Below are 19,336 nucleotides of genomic sequence, written 5' to 3'. Positions count from 1 at the left end.
TATTTTCATGTACTTCTGGACTGATCACATACTAAGATCATGAGCTACAAATAAAATGCCTAATTTTCTTCATTGCTGAGATTATATCATCTGAAACTAGTGGGCAGTTATCAAGTTTTAAAACTGTGAGTCCAACTTAGGGTGAGAGTTCTCAGAGTAATGCCAAATAATTTAATCAAGTAGCAATTCATCCATGTATTTTTATTACAAATCTTAATGTTATTAACTGTTAAAATCACCATCTCTGAGTCAAAGCTAGTATATGATTTATGCTTGTAAAAAAAAAATCTAAAGTTCAGAATTCTTAGCTAAATCCAGTTGATAATTTCACTTCACACAGTACCTCAATGATGATCTAACCTTCAAATTTATTTGTGTGTTCTTTTCAGTTGGAAATATTTCCTTAATTACCCAAAAATGCCTTTTCTGTGTTTTTTTTTTTTTTTGCCAAATTGGTAAGATTACTTGCCCATCCTAATGAATCTTTTCTTTGTTGTTTATCCATTGAGCATATTGGTACTTCTTTCTTAATTACATTATTTACAAAGGGGCATAAAATTTGGTCCAAAATGTTTATTTGCTTTTGTTGACTGGGTTATTCCCACTAGGCTAGTGGCTTCTTTTCAGGAGAGACCCATGGTGTTTTTTTATACTGACTAGGAAAAATCTGGCCAGGATACAAGGGAAATTCCTTTACTCTTTTTGATAAGTGCCATGGGATCTTTTGCATCCATCTGAGCCACCATCAACTCAGGCAGATGGTACCTCAGTTAAACATCTCATCCAAAGGACAGCACACCAGGAGTGCAACATCCCATAATGCTGCACAGCAGTGCCAGTAATAGAAAATTAATCCAATCACCTAGGATGGAACAATAACCCAAAGTGTTCTGATCTTCCAGCACCAAAGGTGTTTGTGCCACCTGTTGAGCCACAGACACTGACAGCAATGTTGCTAAGTTTGAACTTTCAAGTTCTGTTCTCTAGCCCTATTTATCAATAATGCCATATATTTTCTTCTTATCTGATTTGTAGTATCTTCAGGTTTGCACACTATTCCCTATAATTTTCAGCAAAGTAACTAACCTCTCATTCTAGACTACTGTGGTCTGAATGTCCTAGTCCTGAGGTTACTCCAATTTTCTGCAGCCATATATCTGATTTTACCCAAACTACATTCAGGATCTTATCTAGTCTCACAGGTGTACTGAACATAATTATTTGTTGTATTAAGTTCCAATAACTTTTGAACATGCACATTACTTGTATGTCAAGGATATTGAGATGACCAGTGATACATTTTCATTACAGAATGCCTTTCAAAAGTCTTCAATAAAAAATGTAGATCATATTTATCTTGTTCAAGGAGCAAATAAAATAGAGCAATATTAAACTTCTGCTTTCTTTTACCCATCTTAACTTTTATGATTTCACAACAAGAGTCTGTGATTTCAGACACTTAAAAGTAGTCTTTAACATAAATGTATTCACCTCCCCATTCTACCACTTCTGTACTTGTCTATATCACGAAATCTGAAAGGCAATTTGTATTAAAACAGGTTTTTGTGCTTAAAATAACATCATAGCTCTCTAAAGCCATCTTACCCATTAATTCAAAAGTGTTTTGTTTAAACTTTTACCATATAATTTACTTGCTGAATACACTTGTTTTGTCTTTATTAAATATAAATGCAAGACAATACAAATGCTTTGTCATTGATACAGATTAAACAGTTAGTCAGAGCAACATGTATGCTACAGATGTAAATCCTAAAAAATATCTCACATTTGCTAATACTTTTTTTTAATTTCCTATAAGTTGTACATCCATCAGATCCCCATAACACTGTATGCGATTATAAGCAGACTACAGATTTCTTGCATTCACTGTGGTGGGACATCTTCTAGTATATGTTTATTTGAACTGCCTTTGTCCTATATTTCCACTATTGTGTTTTGAATTCAATCACTGTTTTTGTACCTTATGTATGTTGTAACTGCCTAATGATCTGCATTGTTGCCTGGAAGGGTTCTGTGGATTAGCCCACTAACTGGTTAACAAAGTAAAGAAAGAAAGAAAGCAGTTCTGGAGGCCATACAAGAAAATGGATGTCAGGTTGCTGGAAGGAATGCATTGGAAAACAATCAGAAAATGCCATGGAATGAAAGAGAATGAATATGCTCAAAGACTAGAGGAAGTAAAGGTATTCTTAAGACCAGAAAAGGGAAGACATAAGATGAGTGAACAAGATCATGTCAGGGAGAGGAAGGACAACAATGAAAGGACCAAAGTGTAGGAACTAATTACTCCCAGGATCTACCAAAGTATTTTTTTCCAGTCAGGGTTATGGAGCCTTGAAATAGACTATCACAATGGGCAGTAAACAGGGGATCTAAAGGTACATTCAAGATAGCATGGAGCAGGTGGAGAGGGAGTATGGTAAATGTTAAATACCCTTAAAGGGCAGACAAGATAGGTTTATTGTCTCCTTCTGCTGTGAAGGAAATGCAATTAATGTGTCTGATAATGTATTTCCTGCATCATGCAGTTGTCATTTTGTAATTCAAAAAACTAACAGTCAGTAATGGGAATCATGTAGAAAAAGACACAGTAGATTTAATTTCTGTGATTGGAATTAGAAATTTTCATTTATTTCTAGGTCATTCCTTGATCTTATTGTTTCTTATACCTGTGGTGAATTAATGCAATAATATTTTATTTCAAATGCTGACATCAAGTCAGTGCTTTGCACATACAGCTCTCTTATTAATGGTACATACCTTCTGCAGACAACAGCATGTACATATAACCTAATTAATCAACTTCTAAAGCCAGGAATCCATCCTGCAGTCAGGAAATACATAAAGGGTGTGAGATGCATACTGTACAGGAACAAATTCAGAGTGACCTTGAGTTGTTCCATGATAACCAGTGAAAGAGACTGGAGCCATATAGATGGTTCCAGTGATTATGTTTCACATATTCACATATCTCGTGTACCTGGCCATCCTGTTTCCCATTTATAACTGAAACTTTTTTTTTTTGCTTTTTATACAGTAATAACATTAACATATCAAGCTGCAGTGAGAAAATGTGCCTTTGACATAGGTAACATCACACCCTCTTTGCAATCAGTTTAAACAACTCATTCCTTCTCACTTGAATTCCTGATGGTTTGAAGACCTGTGTGAAATTCTAACAGTTTATTTCCAGTAGAAGTTTGCCCTGAGTTTCCCTGCTGTCATATTTCTGCATAAGTACCTGAAACTTCCTTAGAAGGTTTGTAATAGCTCATAAACATCTGGACTAAAAACCACTTTCAAGAAATATAGCAGTAAATTTTAAGTACAAATTGACTGTTTTCCCTGCAGCTTAAGAGGGATGAAAGTGTAACAATAACTCACAAATTTCTGTATTTAAGCGGTGTCTTCGATAAACAGAAAGGTGACAGGTAGTAATGTTTGGTGAAGAACCCGCTTGAGGAGTATAACTGTCCTAAGGGTTAGGGTAAAGTAACGGGACTGCTCAACCCCAGGAATCATTTCCAAAGATCTGGGAGCCTGTGTCAAGCACACAAACACACACAAGAATAGATACAGAGACACAGACTCACACAGACATATACACAAAAACTTAGCCACACGCACACACACACACACATACACAAATTCACTTTACACACACATATACACAAACCTCAGGCACACATACATATGCACATACACCACACACAGATATACACAAAAACTCAGGCATACACAAATATACATGGACATACATGTGCACACAAATATAGACACAGACACACATGCTCACACATACAGAAAAATGCATGCACACACATATACAGACAGGCACACACAAAGATAGATGCACAGAATAACACACAAATGTACACAAAAACTCAGGCACACACACACACACACACACACACACACACACACACACACACACACACACACACACACACACACACATAAAGAAACTCAGGCATGCATATACACTCAGACACATCCGCACAGATAGAGCCCACATACCATCAATGACAGATACAGACACAAAGACACATAGATACACACACACACACACACACACACACACACACACACACACACACACACACACACACACAAACTCAAGCACACACATACACATTCACATATGCACTCACAAAAATAGACACAGAGACAAAGACACAGACAGAAAGACAGGGACACAAAAAAAGTCAGGCACACACACACACACACACACACACACACACACACACACACACACACACACACACACACACACACACACACACACACACACACTTTACACATTTATAACTTGTTTATCCTTGATGGTTTGAATCTGGTGAAGCTGCCATATGATAGACTAATAAAATGGATACTGTACAGGAACAAATTGAGAGTGACCTTGAGTTGTTCCATGATAACCAGTGAAAGAGACTGGAGCCATATAGATGGTTCCAGTTATTATGTTTCACATATTCACATATCTCGTGTACCTGGCCATCGTGTTTCACATTTATAACTGAAACTTTTTTTTTTTTTGCTTTTTATACAGTAATAACATTAACATATCAAGCTGCAGTGAGAAAATATGCCTTTGACATAGGTAACATCACACCCTCTTTGCAATCAGTTTAAACAACTCATTCCTTCTCACTTGAATTCCTGATGGTTTGAAGACCTGTGTGAAATTCTAACAGTTTATTTCCAGTAGAAGTTTGCCCTGAGTTTCTCTGCTGTCATATTTCTGCATAAGCACCTGAAACTTCCTTAGAAGGTTTGTAATAGCACATAAACTTTCAAGAAATATAGCAGTAAATTTTAAGTACAAATTGGCTGTTTTCCCTGCAGCTTAAGAGGGATGAAAGTGTAACAATAACTCACAAATTACTGTATTTAAGCGGTGTCTTCGATAAACAGAAAGGTGACAGGTAGTAATGTTTGGTGGAGAACCCGCTGGAGGAGTATAACTGCCCTAAGGGTTAGGGTAAAGTAATGGGACTGGTCAACCCCAGGAATCATTTCCAAAGATCTGGGAGCCTGTGTCATCTTTTCCAGCTTTATTTATTTTTGGGTGGGCATACGCAAGCACGCAAACACACACAAGAATAGATACAGAGACACACACACACACACACACACACACACACACACACACACACAACAAGATTCACTTTACACACACATATACACAAACCTCAGGCACACATACATATGCACATACACCACACACAGATATACACAAAAACTCAGGCATACACAAATATACATGGACATACATGTGCACACAAATGTAGACACAGACACACATGCTCACACACATACAGAAAAATGCATGCACATACATATACAGACAGGCACACACAAAGATAGACACACAGAATAACAGACAAATATACACAAAAACTCAGGCACACACACACACACACACACACACACACACACACACACACACACACACACACACACACACACACACACTTTACACATTTATAACTTGTTTATCCTTGATGGTTTGAATCTGGTGAAGCTGCCATATGATAGACTAATAAAAGGACTTCAGTCATAACAGTAAAACAAACTACTGTGATTAGTCCGCACGCTCATCTGTCTCATGTTGCTGGAACAACTTCTGGTTAGTGCTGCTGCAGTCACTTCTGCTAAGATTGCTGTTTTATTGTGTACTTAGCCTTTTAGCTCTCTTTTGTTTGCAGTTGTTTTGTGTTTTTTTTCTGGAAGCCACAGTTAGTAAGAAGAAAAAACAAATGGCAGGCTTAAGAAAACTTTCCCTCACATAGTTATTTAATGCATTCTGATTAGTTAATACAGAATAGCAGGTGGTAATAATAGAGAGGTTTATTATCGGGTCTCCAGTCGTAATCTGCTTATTATATGTTCGAGGCATGTATGCTAGGAAAGGTGAATCTTGGCATTCATGTCAAGAACATATAATATTAGGTTATGATCAAAAATCTAATCATAATTCTTTAAAGTGCATGGAGATTTATCTGCTCCACGCAATGCCAGTTAAAGAGAACCCTCCCACCCAGAAAAGCAGGTAGGAGGCATTGCTAAACACACTGAAGGAGACATCCTTATGTATTCCATGTGTAAGGGAAGCAGTTGTTGTTGCCAAAGTACATCTTGAGTGGCTGTAATTTTCAATGTAGCAGGCAGAAACAAAGTTGAAATGAAGTTGTTCCATGTTCTGCTGCTGCTACTGCTGTTTGCTAGCCAGCACTGTCAGCTATTGTGATCCTAACAGCATGTACGGTGTGCTTATCAATTGTTAAGCACCCTTCTAAGCATAGTTAAGATTGGGGCTCGCTCTAGACTGGCACCGAACCAGGGTATCTTTTAACTAATACTGCAGTGTAATCGTGATGCTGCCTGCACTACATAAATTGTAATGCTGGAAGAAAAAAAATAATGACTGAAAAGCATTGTTATAATCTGGTTTAAATGGAGTCTTGGTTAATAATCATCCATTTAATTAAGATTGTACTGTAATCTGAGTTTAGAAATGCAAGTATGTTTTAACCACTCCATTGTAACGGATGAGGAACTGGTACTTAGATTCAGAGCACAGCAATTTTGTGAGCTGTTTCTCCCCTTAACTTTTCACTGCATTTTCTGCATTTTGTGCAGTAATCTATATTTCTTAAAGAACCGTATGGAAGCAGAGTGACTTTAGTTTTCAAGATATTTCCTATATGGACTTATAAATAAGCTGTTCTGTCCACAGAAAAAAAACTTGTGAGAGTTTCAGTCATTCTGGGTTGTACATTAGACAAGAAATGTAGACATTCACAGGCTAAGAAATACTAATAGCTTTCCACAGATCCAAGTCTTACCTTACAGGAATGATGCTAAGGAAACTGATGATGACAGACAAAATGAAACAGAAACCACTGAACCAGTCTAGTGCGGCCTGATAAATCCTGATGAATGTTAATGATGCAATTACACCAGTAATTGCCAAACACATCTGTAGGATGACAAATACCTTGCCTTTAAAGAAAGAAATTAGTAATTAGTACTGTATTTAAATGGAATAATTAGTACTGTATTTAAATGGAATTGCAAGCCTCTTATGACCTTAAAGGCCAACAGAATATAATGTAACACTGTAACATACTTAGATCCTAAGCATTTGTTAATGTATTCATTTACATAATTATTTGTTTACTGGGGGTCTGTATCAGTGGACCACTTTCAAGTTCATTTTGGGGGTAACAGTAGACTGCTACAGCAAGCAGCCTAATAAACATTACACAATTGTATATAACACAGGGAGGGGAATGGTTGTGAAAATACTTTGTGGACAAACTTTAGATAATGGCAAACCATTGTTATTTACATGATATGCAATTTTTGTACAAAAGTCATACAGTGCTGGAGTGGAATAGAAGAAATAAGGGGTAGTTGCTAAATATCTTAATAGTAGGGGATAGCTTCTAGATATTTTAATAAATGATAAATAAGTAGCAGAAGAGTCAGAATGCCTTGAAAATGTGTCATGCTTAAACGGTTAGGACCATCTATTATCAATATATATATATATATATATATATATATCAATAGCAATGTAGTTAATCATGTTTTGATTACATCCAGACATAATGATTTATGATTTGTACTGTCCTCTGTAAGTTCAGAAATGGCAAATATAATGTTTCATTGTGAATGACAATACTTGCCATAGTGAGAAGACATTATTTAATTGCAGTAGACAGTCTTACTAATTTTGGTTCCCATTAGCATACAATCGCATGACATAACTTTAGGTGTCTATTGTGTAACAGTATCTTACTTTATGTGACCTGAATGGTATGGCTTCCATGTAAGTGGCACTGCTAAAACCATCTGTACAGCAAAACAAGGTTATATGCAAAACAGTAACATGGATGGCTGAATGCTGCTTTATATTTTTCTATGTGCCAAAACAGCAATGTGTTAATATGTTGAACGTGCTACTACTAAACATCCATCAAATACTGAAAGAAGCGGGTGTGAAAAGGTGGAAAGCCAAATGTTTCTTAAGAAAAATAAACTTTATTCACATTACATTGAATTATTTTTTCTCTCTAAACTACAGAAAGTAATACAATTTTTGCAACTTACCATAAGAAGATCCTTGGATTTGTTTAGATATCACAGATCTGATAACTGGTAGAGGAATCAGTGCAAACAACATCACAAGGCGAGCTACAAAGAAAAATACCATTCAAGATCATAAATACTCAGTGCTCTGCTGAAATAAACAATTTGCATAAAAAACAAAATCCACCTTCTGCAAAATAGAGTTGTTACTAAACAATGCCCTGAAATAAAGATTATTCTGCATTACTGTGTGTGTATGGAATGTCACCTAACTGCATTTTTTTAAACATTTTATTAATTTCTTAAAGGATCAAAACCACTAAGTACAAGGCTATTTTTAGGGATTACCTGGGAGCAATGTCTGGTAAAGTGATTTGCTCAGAGTCATACATTGTGCAAATGTAGAGTGAGGTTATCAACTCAGAGTTACAGGATGAAGTACTTCAGAATTTCATATACTTAATCCTCTGTACTAAATAGCATGCTTGGTCAGCATACAGTTTAGGTTACATTGAATTAAACAGAATTTGCCACAAATGCAGCATTGCTTTACCTCAGCACTTGCTCCTAAAGCATTTTTATATAGGTAAAGTACTTGTATACTAAACAAAGTACTACATTAGCCTAGAATCCCCTTGAATACCCATTTCCCTATAGGTCCCTTCTGACTCAGTTACACAGCAAACTTTTTCACTTTTTCTAGCATGTCGAAGGGTCAGTTGCTAGCGTCCTCTCCTGTTCAGCTGGTGAATCTGGGCATCTTGAGGCAATGTTACAATTGCCTCATGTACACAGACAACCCACTCCTTCTCCCACAAAACACAAATACATGTGAGAGATGCAACTATATAGCCAAACTGGAGGCTGAGCTCTCTCAACTCAGGACTGGCAAGACCAGACAGGAGGAGAAGGAAACCACGCACACCACAAACCCAGTTTCACATAGAACTATCACAACTGCAAAACAAACACATAAACACACAAAGACATACTGGAGGCACTGATCAAAAATCTACCAAAACTACAGAGGCCTCCAAAGCAGACACCCAAGCAACTGCCACCTCAAGACATAAGACATGCAACACATAGTTCTCAAAGTCAGTGTGCTAAACAGTCACAGCCCTTAAGGCCAAACACAATGCCAGACACACTTGTTATAGGTGACTCCATAGTCAGACACACTGACGTCCCTCTCACCAGACTGAACAAGGAAAAGATCACAGTTAGCTGCCTGTCAGGCGCTAGAATCCGCCACATAACACAAGCACTCAGGTCACTCCACAGCAAGTACAAGTATGACTCAGTCATTGTCCATGCCGGTGTGAACGACCTGAGACGCACCTCCCTGGACTACATGAAAAGAGACATAGAGGAGCTCTCAGATTATGTAGCCCAGGCCAGTATGACCCTGACCCTGAGCAGTATCCTACCCTCACCAAGAATGATGCCACAATACAGAGACAAAATGATCAGCTTTAATAATTGGCTTAATTACTGGTGTCATTCTAAGGATCTAATGTCTGTCTGCCTGGGATGACATGCTTGACAAGCCACGCTGCTTCGCAAGGGACGGCTTGCACCTGTCACCCTGGGCTTCCGGATATTGGCAAAGGCTCTTGCCACCCCATAGTGCCTTTTTAGGCAAGGCTCAAATGATAAACCTACCGCCCTAGAAAACAAAATGGAGAAAAACTAAGGGTAATACTGCTCAATGCCAGAAGTCTAAACCTCAAGATGCACGCCCTCGAAGCCCTCCTCAGTATGGAGAACATCGATGTTTGTGCTGTGACTGAAACCTGGTTCAAGGCTCCTGAGAGCACCCCAGCACTATCAGGTTATACCTCATATCATGCGTTCCGCCCCAAAATCCGGACCGAACCACAAAAGGAGGGGGAGTATCCATATTCATAAAGGATACCCACACCTCCAGGTCAGTGGCAATGCACGAAGCATCGGAGACCATCCAGGTGCAATTAACCATAGGTAAAACTGCCCTACAGTTTGTAACATGCTACAGACCACCTTCTCAAACTCAGGAAACCCACACAGCCTTCCTGAAGACACTGGAGAGTATAAATGTCTCTCCAAACACCATCATATTGGGTGACTTCAACTACCCAAACATAGACTGGGAACATTACTCAAGCCCCAACACCCTAGCCCAAAAAGGTTCCTTGAGTTCATAAACTCAAATGCTATGGAACAACTAGTCACCATTCCCACAAGAGGAGAAAATATACTAGACCTGATCATCACAAACATGGGGACAAAATGCTCCACACCGAAGTATATCCCTCATTGGTGAGATCAGACCATAAATTAATCTCACTGGAGATCCACATCCCGCCCCACCCCAGCAAAAAGACCACAGTGAAGAACTTCTCAAAAGCAAACTTCACACTTCTTAAGACTGGAGTGGTATCCTTCAAGGCCCCCGAGCAGTGGAAACCACAACCCACGCTGCTGAAACCCTTACAAATGCCTTCTACAAGCACCTCCAGGAATGTATGGATCAAGCAATCCCTAATAAAATCAAGACCCTTTCCACCAAAGGCAGGCGCCCGGTCTGGTGGACTCCAGCCATAAACAAACTCTACAACAAGAGGAGAAAGCTACTATATGACAGAGCAAAATCCTTAAATGGGAAGGCATCTCTGATCAATACTAGCAAAAAACTACGATCACTCATAAAATCATCCAAGGCCAACTTTGAGAGAAAAATCGCTAATGACACAAAAGACAATCATAAAGCCTTCTTTAGCTATGTTAGAAACCTGGGTGGAAACTCCCAGATATGCTCAGAATTAGTCCAAAATGATAAAAATCACTGAACCCACAGACATTGCCAACATACTGGCAGACAGGTTCAGTGCAAATTTCTCCCCTCCCTCCCCCCTAAAAGGAGAAATATCTATTCCACCAGAGTCTAGCCTCCCAAACATCTCAGATGCCCAGGTGAGAGCTGCTCTCTCTAAAGCAAAAAACACAGCATCAATGGGACCGGACGGTGTCCCCGGATGTGTGCTACACGAACTCAATGAGGAACTAAACCCACACATAAGGCTGCTGTTTAATCTTAGCCTTACTACAGGATACGTACCCAAAGAATGGCGTATGGCAACTGTGGTCCCACTCCACAAAGGTGGTGCTTCTATGGACCCTGGAAATTACCGCCCCATAAGCTTGACGAGCCTTGTCTGCAAAGCTATGGAGAGGATCATAATGGAACTCATAAATAAAGACATTGGGGACCTACAGACACTGGATCCTACCCAATTTGGCTTTGTCAAGGGCAGATCCTGCCTCTTGAACTTGGTCGATGTTTCAAAACAGTCACTAAGGTCATTGATGAGGGTAAGGCAGTTCACACAGCCTACCTTGACCTAGCAAAAGCGTTCGACACAATACCCCACTCGGGCATCATAGAAAAGCTCACCAGCTTAGATGTAAACCCATATGTCACAAGATGGGTTGCAAACTGGCTCAAGGACAGAACACACAGGGTTAGAGTTGCTGGTGCCATGTCAGACTCTAAGCCGGTCACGAGCGGTGTCCCACAGGGCTCAGTCCTGGGCCCCCTCTTGTTCGGCATTTATTTTTCTGAAGTGCAGGCAAACATAGGGGGATTTTGGTTGACAAAATTTGCAGATGACTGCAAACTGGGCACCATAATTGACACTCCATCAGACACAGACATCCTCCAGAAAGGTCTCATAGAAATGGATAACTGGTGCCAGAGCCATGGCCTTTAGCTAAATGCCAAAAAATGTATAGTCATACCCTTTGGGAAAAACAAGGTAACCCCTAATTACCACATAGGTGGTAATCCATTAAACACGGAAGAAGTTATCAGGGACCTGGGGACCCAAGTTGACAGTAACCTCTCTTTTGACACTCACATTGCCAAAGTGGTTAGGAAGACCTTCTACATTGCCCACCTGATCATGAAGGGATTCACATCCAGATCAGGAGAGGTCATTGTACCCCTGTACTCTTCACTTATCAGACCAATGATTGAGTACAACGCCCCATTCGAATGTACCTTACCCGACACCTGCAGCAGTTGGAAAGACCCCAAAAGTTCCTCACCAAAAGGATAAAGGGGCTCAAACATATGTCATACGATGCCCGACTGAAGAAACTCCAGCTCTATTCAGTTGCATACCGTCTGCTCAGAGGTGATCTGTGCCTGACATACAAGGCCATGTCCAACCCGAATTAATGGACATGCTCCACCTCAAAAAATCCAAATCCACCAGAGCCACGAGAGCAAGAGACTTAAACCTCAACACGGATATAAATAGGACGTGCTGGAGGGACAGATTCATCACCCAGAGACTCCCTACACTATGGAACAGAATCCCAGTCCATGTGAGGAAGAGCCCCTCACTGACTCTGTTCAAGAGAAATCTTGACGAGTGGATGGGAGATCGTAGGTTTACCCCGGGAATCATCTCTGTATCACTGCTGGACAGAGGCACAGCAAATTAATGGGTATAGTATTCTCATCCTAAGGGGTGGTGAAAGCCACACACACTCTGGCTAGGCTTATAAATGCCCTAGGGCAGATAGCCTAGTATAAACCTATGAACCTATGAACCTATGAACCTTTTGCTGGCGTAGGTTTGGGAACAGAACTGGTCAGTCATGGCTCAGCAGGTCAAGTAAAACTCACACCTTCAAAAATAGGGCTGATACCTGCCCAGGGATAGAGCATGCTATACTAAGTGATCAAGGTTCCAAGGGATAAAAGCTCATTTGGTGTACTCCTACTCCTTGCTACCTTAAATTTGTTTTGGAAAAATTGACTCAGGCTCCTTTTAAGCCCCTTGTACACATTCTTAAGGCCATGCATACATGCATGTGTTCTTTGATTCACCTTCCTAATGTATTAAATTATATTCCTTACATAATACAGCACCACTTGTTACAAAATGTTTCAAATTTGTAGTTTTGAACATTTTTCCAGTGAGAAATGAATTCAAATGTATGAACCAATGACAAAATTACCAATTTCAGAAAAATTCAACCATAAAAGGTCACTCAAACTTCTGTCATTACAATCCACCAGTTTTGATGTGTACAATATCTACAGAAGTAAAAGTCATCTAAATAATTCCACAATAAAGCGATCTGTAACTAATGAAAAGGATGCCACTGGCAAAGAATTGTACATTTCAGAGTTTCATCTACAAATTCAGTGCCTGCTGCCCTTGAATAATTAATTGCCTATGTCAGATTACAAAAAAAGTTGGTAAACTGGTAATATTGCAATAGGGAATGACCTGCAAACCAACAACAAGTTCATAGTTACTAGGCATCTCATCCAAAGGAGGACAGTCAGGAGTGCAGTCCCATCCCCCCTTAAAATGCACCACAGTATCAACAACAATCCCTCTACATGTGTGAGAGCAGAACCCAACCCACAGCCTTCTATCCAAAGGCAATTAAGTTACCTGTCATGCTAATAACAAAGCTTTCAAATTCTATACCACATACAGTGAATGCCATTTACTGAACAAAACAGATGCACATTGAAAACAGTCTTAGCATGACCAACAGTAAACGTCTCTTCCCTTGAAATTCAAAATTCTTTGAAAATGCACTGACTCATAGATCATGCCCTGAAAATGTACTGAAACTCAAACTCACAATTCCTTTAGCAGTCTGGTAGTTGGTGTAAAGGATTCAAGCTTTTGTCTCCTGTAACACAGGTACAGGGTTTGAGCTTGATCGAGTTAGTTGACTAAGCTGCCCCCTTTAACTAGGGCATTACACACACATACCTCTTATCCTAAAATAATAGTGGGGGAGGACAATGGCCCAGAAATAGGGACAGATTTTAAATATTGCTCTTTTAAACTTAGAAAATTGCTCAATGAACCGGATTCAAGTTGGCCTGCATTTTCTGAAGGATATGAAGTCTGAAACCCATATGTATGTCATTATTTAGTGACTTCAATCCTCAGTGATGTGCCAGAAAACCACAAATTTTATGAGAAACAGACAAAAAATATAAGGAAAAATCTGGACAGTCTGTGAAAATCTGGACAGTTGAGGGGCATGTTATACACCAATTTACACACACACACACACACACACACACACACACACACACACACACACACACACACACCTTCTCTCTCATATAGTAACACACACTTTTTTATACAACAAATGAATGGCTAGTTTAAATTCCACACAAACACATTCTGTGTCATACAGCAACACACACACACACACACACACACACACACACACACACACACACACACACACACACACACACACACACTTTTTCTCTCATACAGCAATGTAGAAATGGCTAGTTTTGATTATACAGACGAACACACACACACACACACACACACACACACACACACACACACACACACACACACACACACACACACACACACACGCACACACACAACACTCTCTCATAAAGTAACAAACGGATAGTTTAAATTACACATATACACATGCACACACACACACACACACACACACACACACACACAAGCACACACCTTCTCTCTCATACAGCAACACACCCACACTTTCTGTCTCATACAGTAACAAATGGAATGGCTAGTTTAAATTCTGTGCACATCTCTCTTACACAACAGCAAGCGTGGAATGCGTTTACATATACAATGGCATGTGTGCAATGAACACATGGTACTCCTTAAAGAGGAAGATGCCGTTGTGGTGTTAAAGAAGAAGTGTTTAATTTTTTTAAGTTAATGTGGAAGCTTCCTGGCTAGTGGGCTCCCCAGCCACCAGGCCCTATGCAACTGTCTGGGTCACCTAGTGCTGGATCCAGCTCTGTCTCTCCCCGTTTACTGACTGATGACGAAAAGCACATAAGTATTATTTTGCAAGGTTTCTCCCCTTAAGGTACTCACCAGGCTAAAAGTCAATTGCTTAATATTAAGTGTACTGATACTGCTTGCACTGATTTCAGTATTAAGCTAGTGAATTTTTTTTTTTTTACTATAATTAGTTTATTGGTTCTTGCTGGTGCAAAAGCAAGTTTTCAGGCTAGCTGTTTTGTACTGAAATTTAAATACTCAGTAAAATGTCCACCCAAACATTATTTGAGTTATATTTTTTATTATTATTATTGTTATCAACTGTTGGTTGTGGTGGTGCAGTGGTTAGCATTGTCACCTCACAGTAAAAGGTTCTCCGGTTCGATTCTTGGCTGAAGTACGTTTGCTGCAGAGCCTGTATGTCCTCCTTGCTGCTGAATAAGTTTTAAAGACATACAGTAGGTACGCATGCATGTGTGTGCCTTCTGTGAAGGCTGGGCACCGGGCTGGCAACTTGACACAGTAAAAACTCCACTACCAGTCAATTTGTGGACCGGTGATCCACTGTGGTGACTCCTAATGGAAGAAGCCGAAACACAGTTATCATACTCAGCATATGAAGCCTACTTCCTCACATAGCACATGGAATCCCAAAGTCACATATGTTGAGCCTGTAAGGTGGGTATCATCCCAGCCCAACAGTCTTGTTATAGGTGATTCCATTGTAAGACATACGGATGTATCCTAAGTGATACATTGACAAGCTTCAAATCCCCACTAAACCCAGTTAACTCCTCTGAATCCACAGAAATGTACACCACTACACTATACCAGCATGAAAACAGTTGCACAGATGCAGCTGTACCCTGTAGGAGCAAATGCAGGGAAACCCCCAGAAACAAACCCACATGGTGGAACCATAATATCAACAAGCTTTATAACAAAGGAATAGAATTTTGACCAAAAGTATGAAGAGTAATTCCCAGAATGTCAAAGTCCTTGTCACTGAAATAAACAACAAAGGAGCTTAATAAAGTCTGCCAAAGCAAAGTCTGAGGCTAAAATAGTTACCCAAGCCAAACAGAACCATGAGGCATTTTTAGTTATATTTGTATTCTCAAAAGTACAACCCAGCAATGCACTGAGCTGATTGGGACTAATGTTACTTACACTGAAGTTGAAGATATAGCAATCCTACTGACTGATATATTTATATCTAACTTTACGCCACTCTCTCCCATCTGTCTGTCCCTCATCCAGCTATCACACAAGACCAAGTCCTAAAAGTGCTATCAAAAGCTACAAATACTGCATTGTTGGGTCCTGACAATATCCCTGGATACATCTTTAATTGCATGAAGCACAATTTAGCCAAACTCCTAACAACACTGTTCAGCCTCAGCCTCCATAGAGGTTTTTTACCATGTGAATATAGAACAGATACAGTCATTCCCCTGCATAACGGGGGATCTTCCATAGACCCAGGCAATTACAGACCCATAAGTCTGAGCAGCCTTATATACAAAGCCATGGAAACACTTATCATGGAATTAACCAATAAGGACATAGGGAACACTCCCAAACAGTGGACCGATCTCAGCTTAGATTAATCAAGGGCGGGTCATACTTACGCATCATGGTTACTTTTTTGAAAAGGTCACCAAAGCAATGGATGAAGGCAAATGGTACACACTGCATACCTTGAACTGGTCAAATTTTTTCTGCAATATCAACGTAATGGTTTGGAGGGACAAGTATATCTCACAGAAGATACTGCTTCTGTGGAACAGACACCCCATCCACGTAAAACAAAGTCCATCCCTGTCCATTTTCAAGTGCAACTTAGATCCACAGGTCTGCCCCTGTGCTACTAATGGGCAAAGGCAGCTCCTAACTACTTTATCCCATGCATGGGTTCCCTCAAATTATCTATGGTATGATCCCAGTTATTCTCATTAGGGGTAATATATAATTATCATCAATGGGATGAGTAAAGTCAATCTATAACTACGTGCAAGGTTTGTGCAATGCAAAAACACATGATCCATGATGTGGGCAGGCCAAATAACATTGTCAGGTGTGGTATATGCTAAAGGCCATATAATGACATGATAATGAGCAACATTATTGAAATGAGCCTCCTGGTTTATGATAATGAGGCAAAGCAAGATAGCGATGTGATTAAAAAATTTATAAATGCTGTGCAACTGGGCTGTACCTGCAACACATTTGGACAGGTCTGAATGTTTGTGTTGGGAATAATGGCATAGCTAAAAAATGTTAGGGTTGCTAAGCAGTTGTAAATGCATATCTGCAGGAGGGTCTTATTGGTACTGCAGTGTTCGATGGTTCTCAGTGTCACCCCTGGAGGCACCACGTTATTTGTGCACTCTTAACCTTTCATAGACTTCATGACAATGGTATTCTAGACCACTACCTTGTAGACAGGTATACCATTCCAGGACTTGTGGACATGTGTCAGCCTCAACTGCAGTCACATGGAAGTTATTGACCACCTATCCCAGTGGACAATAAGGTATGTGTGGCTTTATATATATATATATATATATATATATACACACACACACACACACACACACACACACACACACACACACATATATATATTAGCTACAGGCACCTTTCAGCATCCTACTAGGAACACTGTGGGTGTATTTCAGGCATCTTCCTCAAGAATATTCTTATCAGTTTCTTAATACTGTGTTTCACTATGTGGGGAAACATTTGTGGCTCCTGCATAATCCAAGGGAGACAGCCAACACCATTCGGGATTTCCATGGTATAGTCCATTTCCCTGAGGTACTGAGGCCAGGGGAAGGAGGTATGTGAACTGTAAAGGGAATCACTCCAACAACAGCCAAGGGGTTATTGCAGTTATAAGATGGTGCACCATCTTATAACTGCCATTGTGGCCACCAACCACACTGACATCTACCACCGCATCTTTCCGGGCATGATTCTTGTAGGTCTGATCAGCTGCATGTAGGCCTAACAGTCGATCGCCATGGAGAGAGAGAGGGCTTGCAGTAGTACCTCATTCTCACATCAGAGAACTCTGGCTTATAGGTGGCTTTCTTGTCAGAGTCCGCATTGTGCTTCTGCTTCCACTGTTTTTTTGGAATAGCTCTGTAGGTGTGGATAGTTCCTAAAGTTATTAATTTATATGTTACCAGATTTGTTGAGCATACTGTATATAATTTACAAGTGTTTTGTTGTTGTGTACAAAATGTTTAATTGCATCACTACTAAAACTATATTTTTCTTATTTTTAAATAAAAGAGTTTTGACAAAAATATACAATATATAATTCTGCCTTTTTATTTTTACAATTACCACAGCAAAAGTAGTCTGTAAAACAAATCATAATAATATGATTTAATAATGAGTGAGCATGCTCTTATTTAATTAACATTCATTTCCTACAGAAAGGTGTATTTCAACAGAGTTAATAACTGTTCCATAGATTTTACATTTTGCAGTTCACTCACTCTCACGATGTTTCTTGTCAGGTTTATGTATAAGTACAATTAGGTGGATACCACAAACATTTCAGAATCTGGAGTACTTGCCATTGTTTTATCGTACGACCAGACATATGTCAGATACTGTATCAAGCCCAGTTGCCTGTCTTAATGAGGCTTTAATTTAATAACTGATAGAACAAGCTTAACAAAAAAGTATGATAACAAACTAATACACAGAGCAGCCTAATTAGTCTTTATTGAAGCAGCTCTTAGAAAACATTTTTAGATTTCCTGTGAGGTGCCATGGGGGCTTGTGAAGTTGTTTCTGTAACATCAGTCCACTAAAAAGAAGTTATGTACCTACCATAACTTTCCATGTTAGTTGTCTTCTTCTCGCCTTCTTTCTTGCTGGTTGGGTTCGGAGCCGATCCTCGGCTCCGACTTGGCCATCTTCAAAAGCTTGAGAGCTGCTTACTGGCTCGAGGCCTCCTATATCCCATGATGCCTGGCGCTAGATACCCAGATCTCGTTTGGTAAGACTAACTGCAGACATAATAAAAAAGGAATCCTATCCTAGAATGTATAAATCCTACTGGAGAGACTGCTAGTCAGAAAGGAATAGCCAGAGAAGACTCAGCCAGTGAAAAATCAAGAGGAACTCTTCTCGGTCCACTAGGATAGGGGGATGGAAGCTGTCTATCTTGCCTTCATTCTTGCTGGTTGGGACAACATCCCTAGCACCTAAAGTCCTGGGTGGCTCATCGGAACAGACAATTCAGAACAGTGGAACCAAAATCAGCTCTGCTCCTAGAAGCCACATCCAACTTGTAATGCAAAATGAAAGTATGCGGGTTGGCCCTCATAGCCGCAGCACAAATAGATTCCATGGGCAACCTAGCCTGAAAGGCCACCGAAGTG

The 19,336-nt window shown here is 39.7% G+C and overlaps 1 protein-coding gene across 2 annotated transcripts in view; it reads right to left on the bottom strand.

The window, feature by feature from the left end:
- Positions 1-19,336, bottom strand: part of SLC46A2 (solute carrier family 46 member 2) — a 226,825-nt gene that overhangs the window by 127,683 nt on the left and 79,806 nt on the right. Inside the window, exons 2-3 of one of the 2 annotated variants that reach the window (XM_044061020.1) lie at positions 8,140-8,223; positions 6,870-7,026 (exon numbers count right to left, since the gene is read on the bottom strand). In XM_044061020.1, the coding sequence (XP_043916955.1) occupies positions 6,870-7,026; positions 8,140-8,223 (241 nt within the window). The remainder of the gene's footprint in view (positions 1-6,869; positions 7,027-8,139; positions 8,224-19,336) is intronic. The other variant, XM_044061021.1, reaches the window with a different exon arrangement.

The sequence above is a fragment of the Protopterus annectens genome, chromosome 2.part0 (genome assembly GCF_019279795.1).
Source record: "Protopterus annectens isolate FY-2018-M chromosome 2.part0, PAN1.0, whole genome shotgun sequence".
NCBI lineage: Eukaryota > Metazoa > Chordata > Ceratodontiformes > Protopteridae > Protopterus > Protopterus annectens.
Note: the sequence above shows the minus strand (reverse complement) of the source record. Positions and strands in the feature narration are given on the sequence as shown.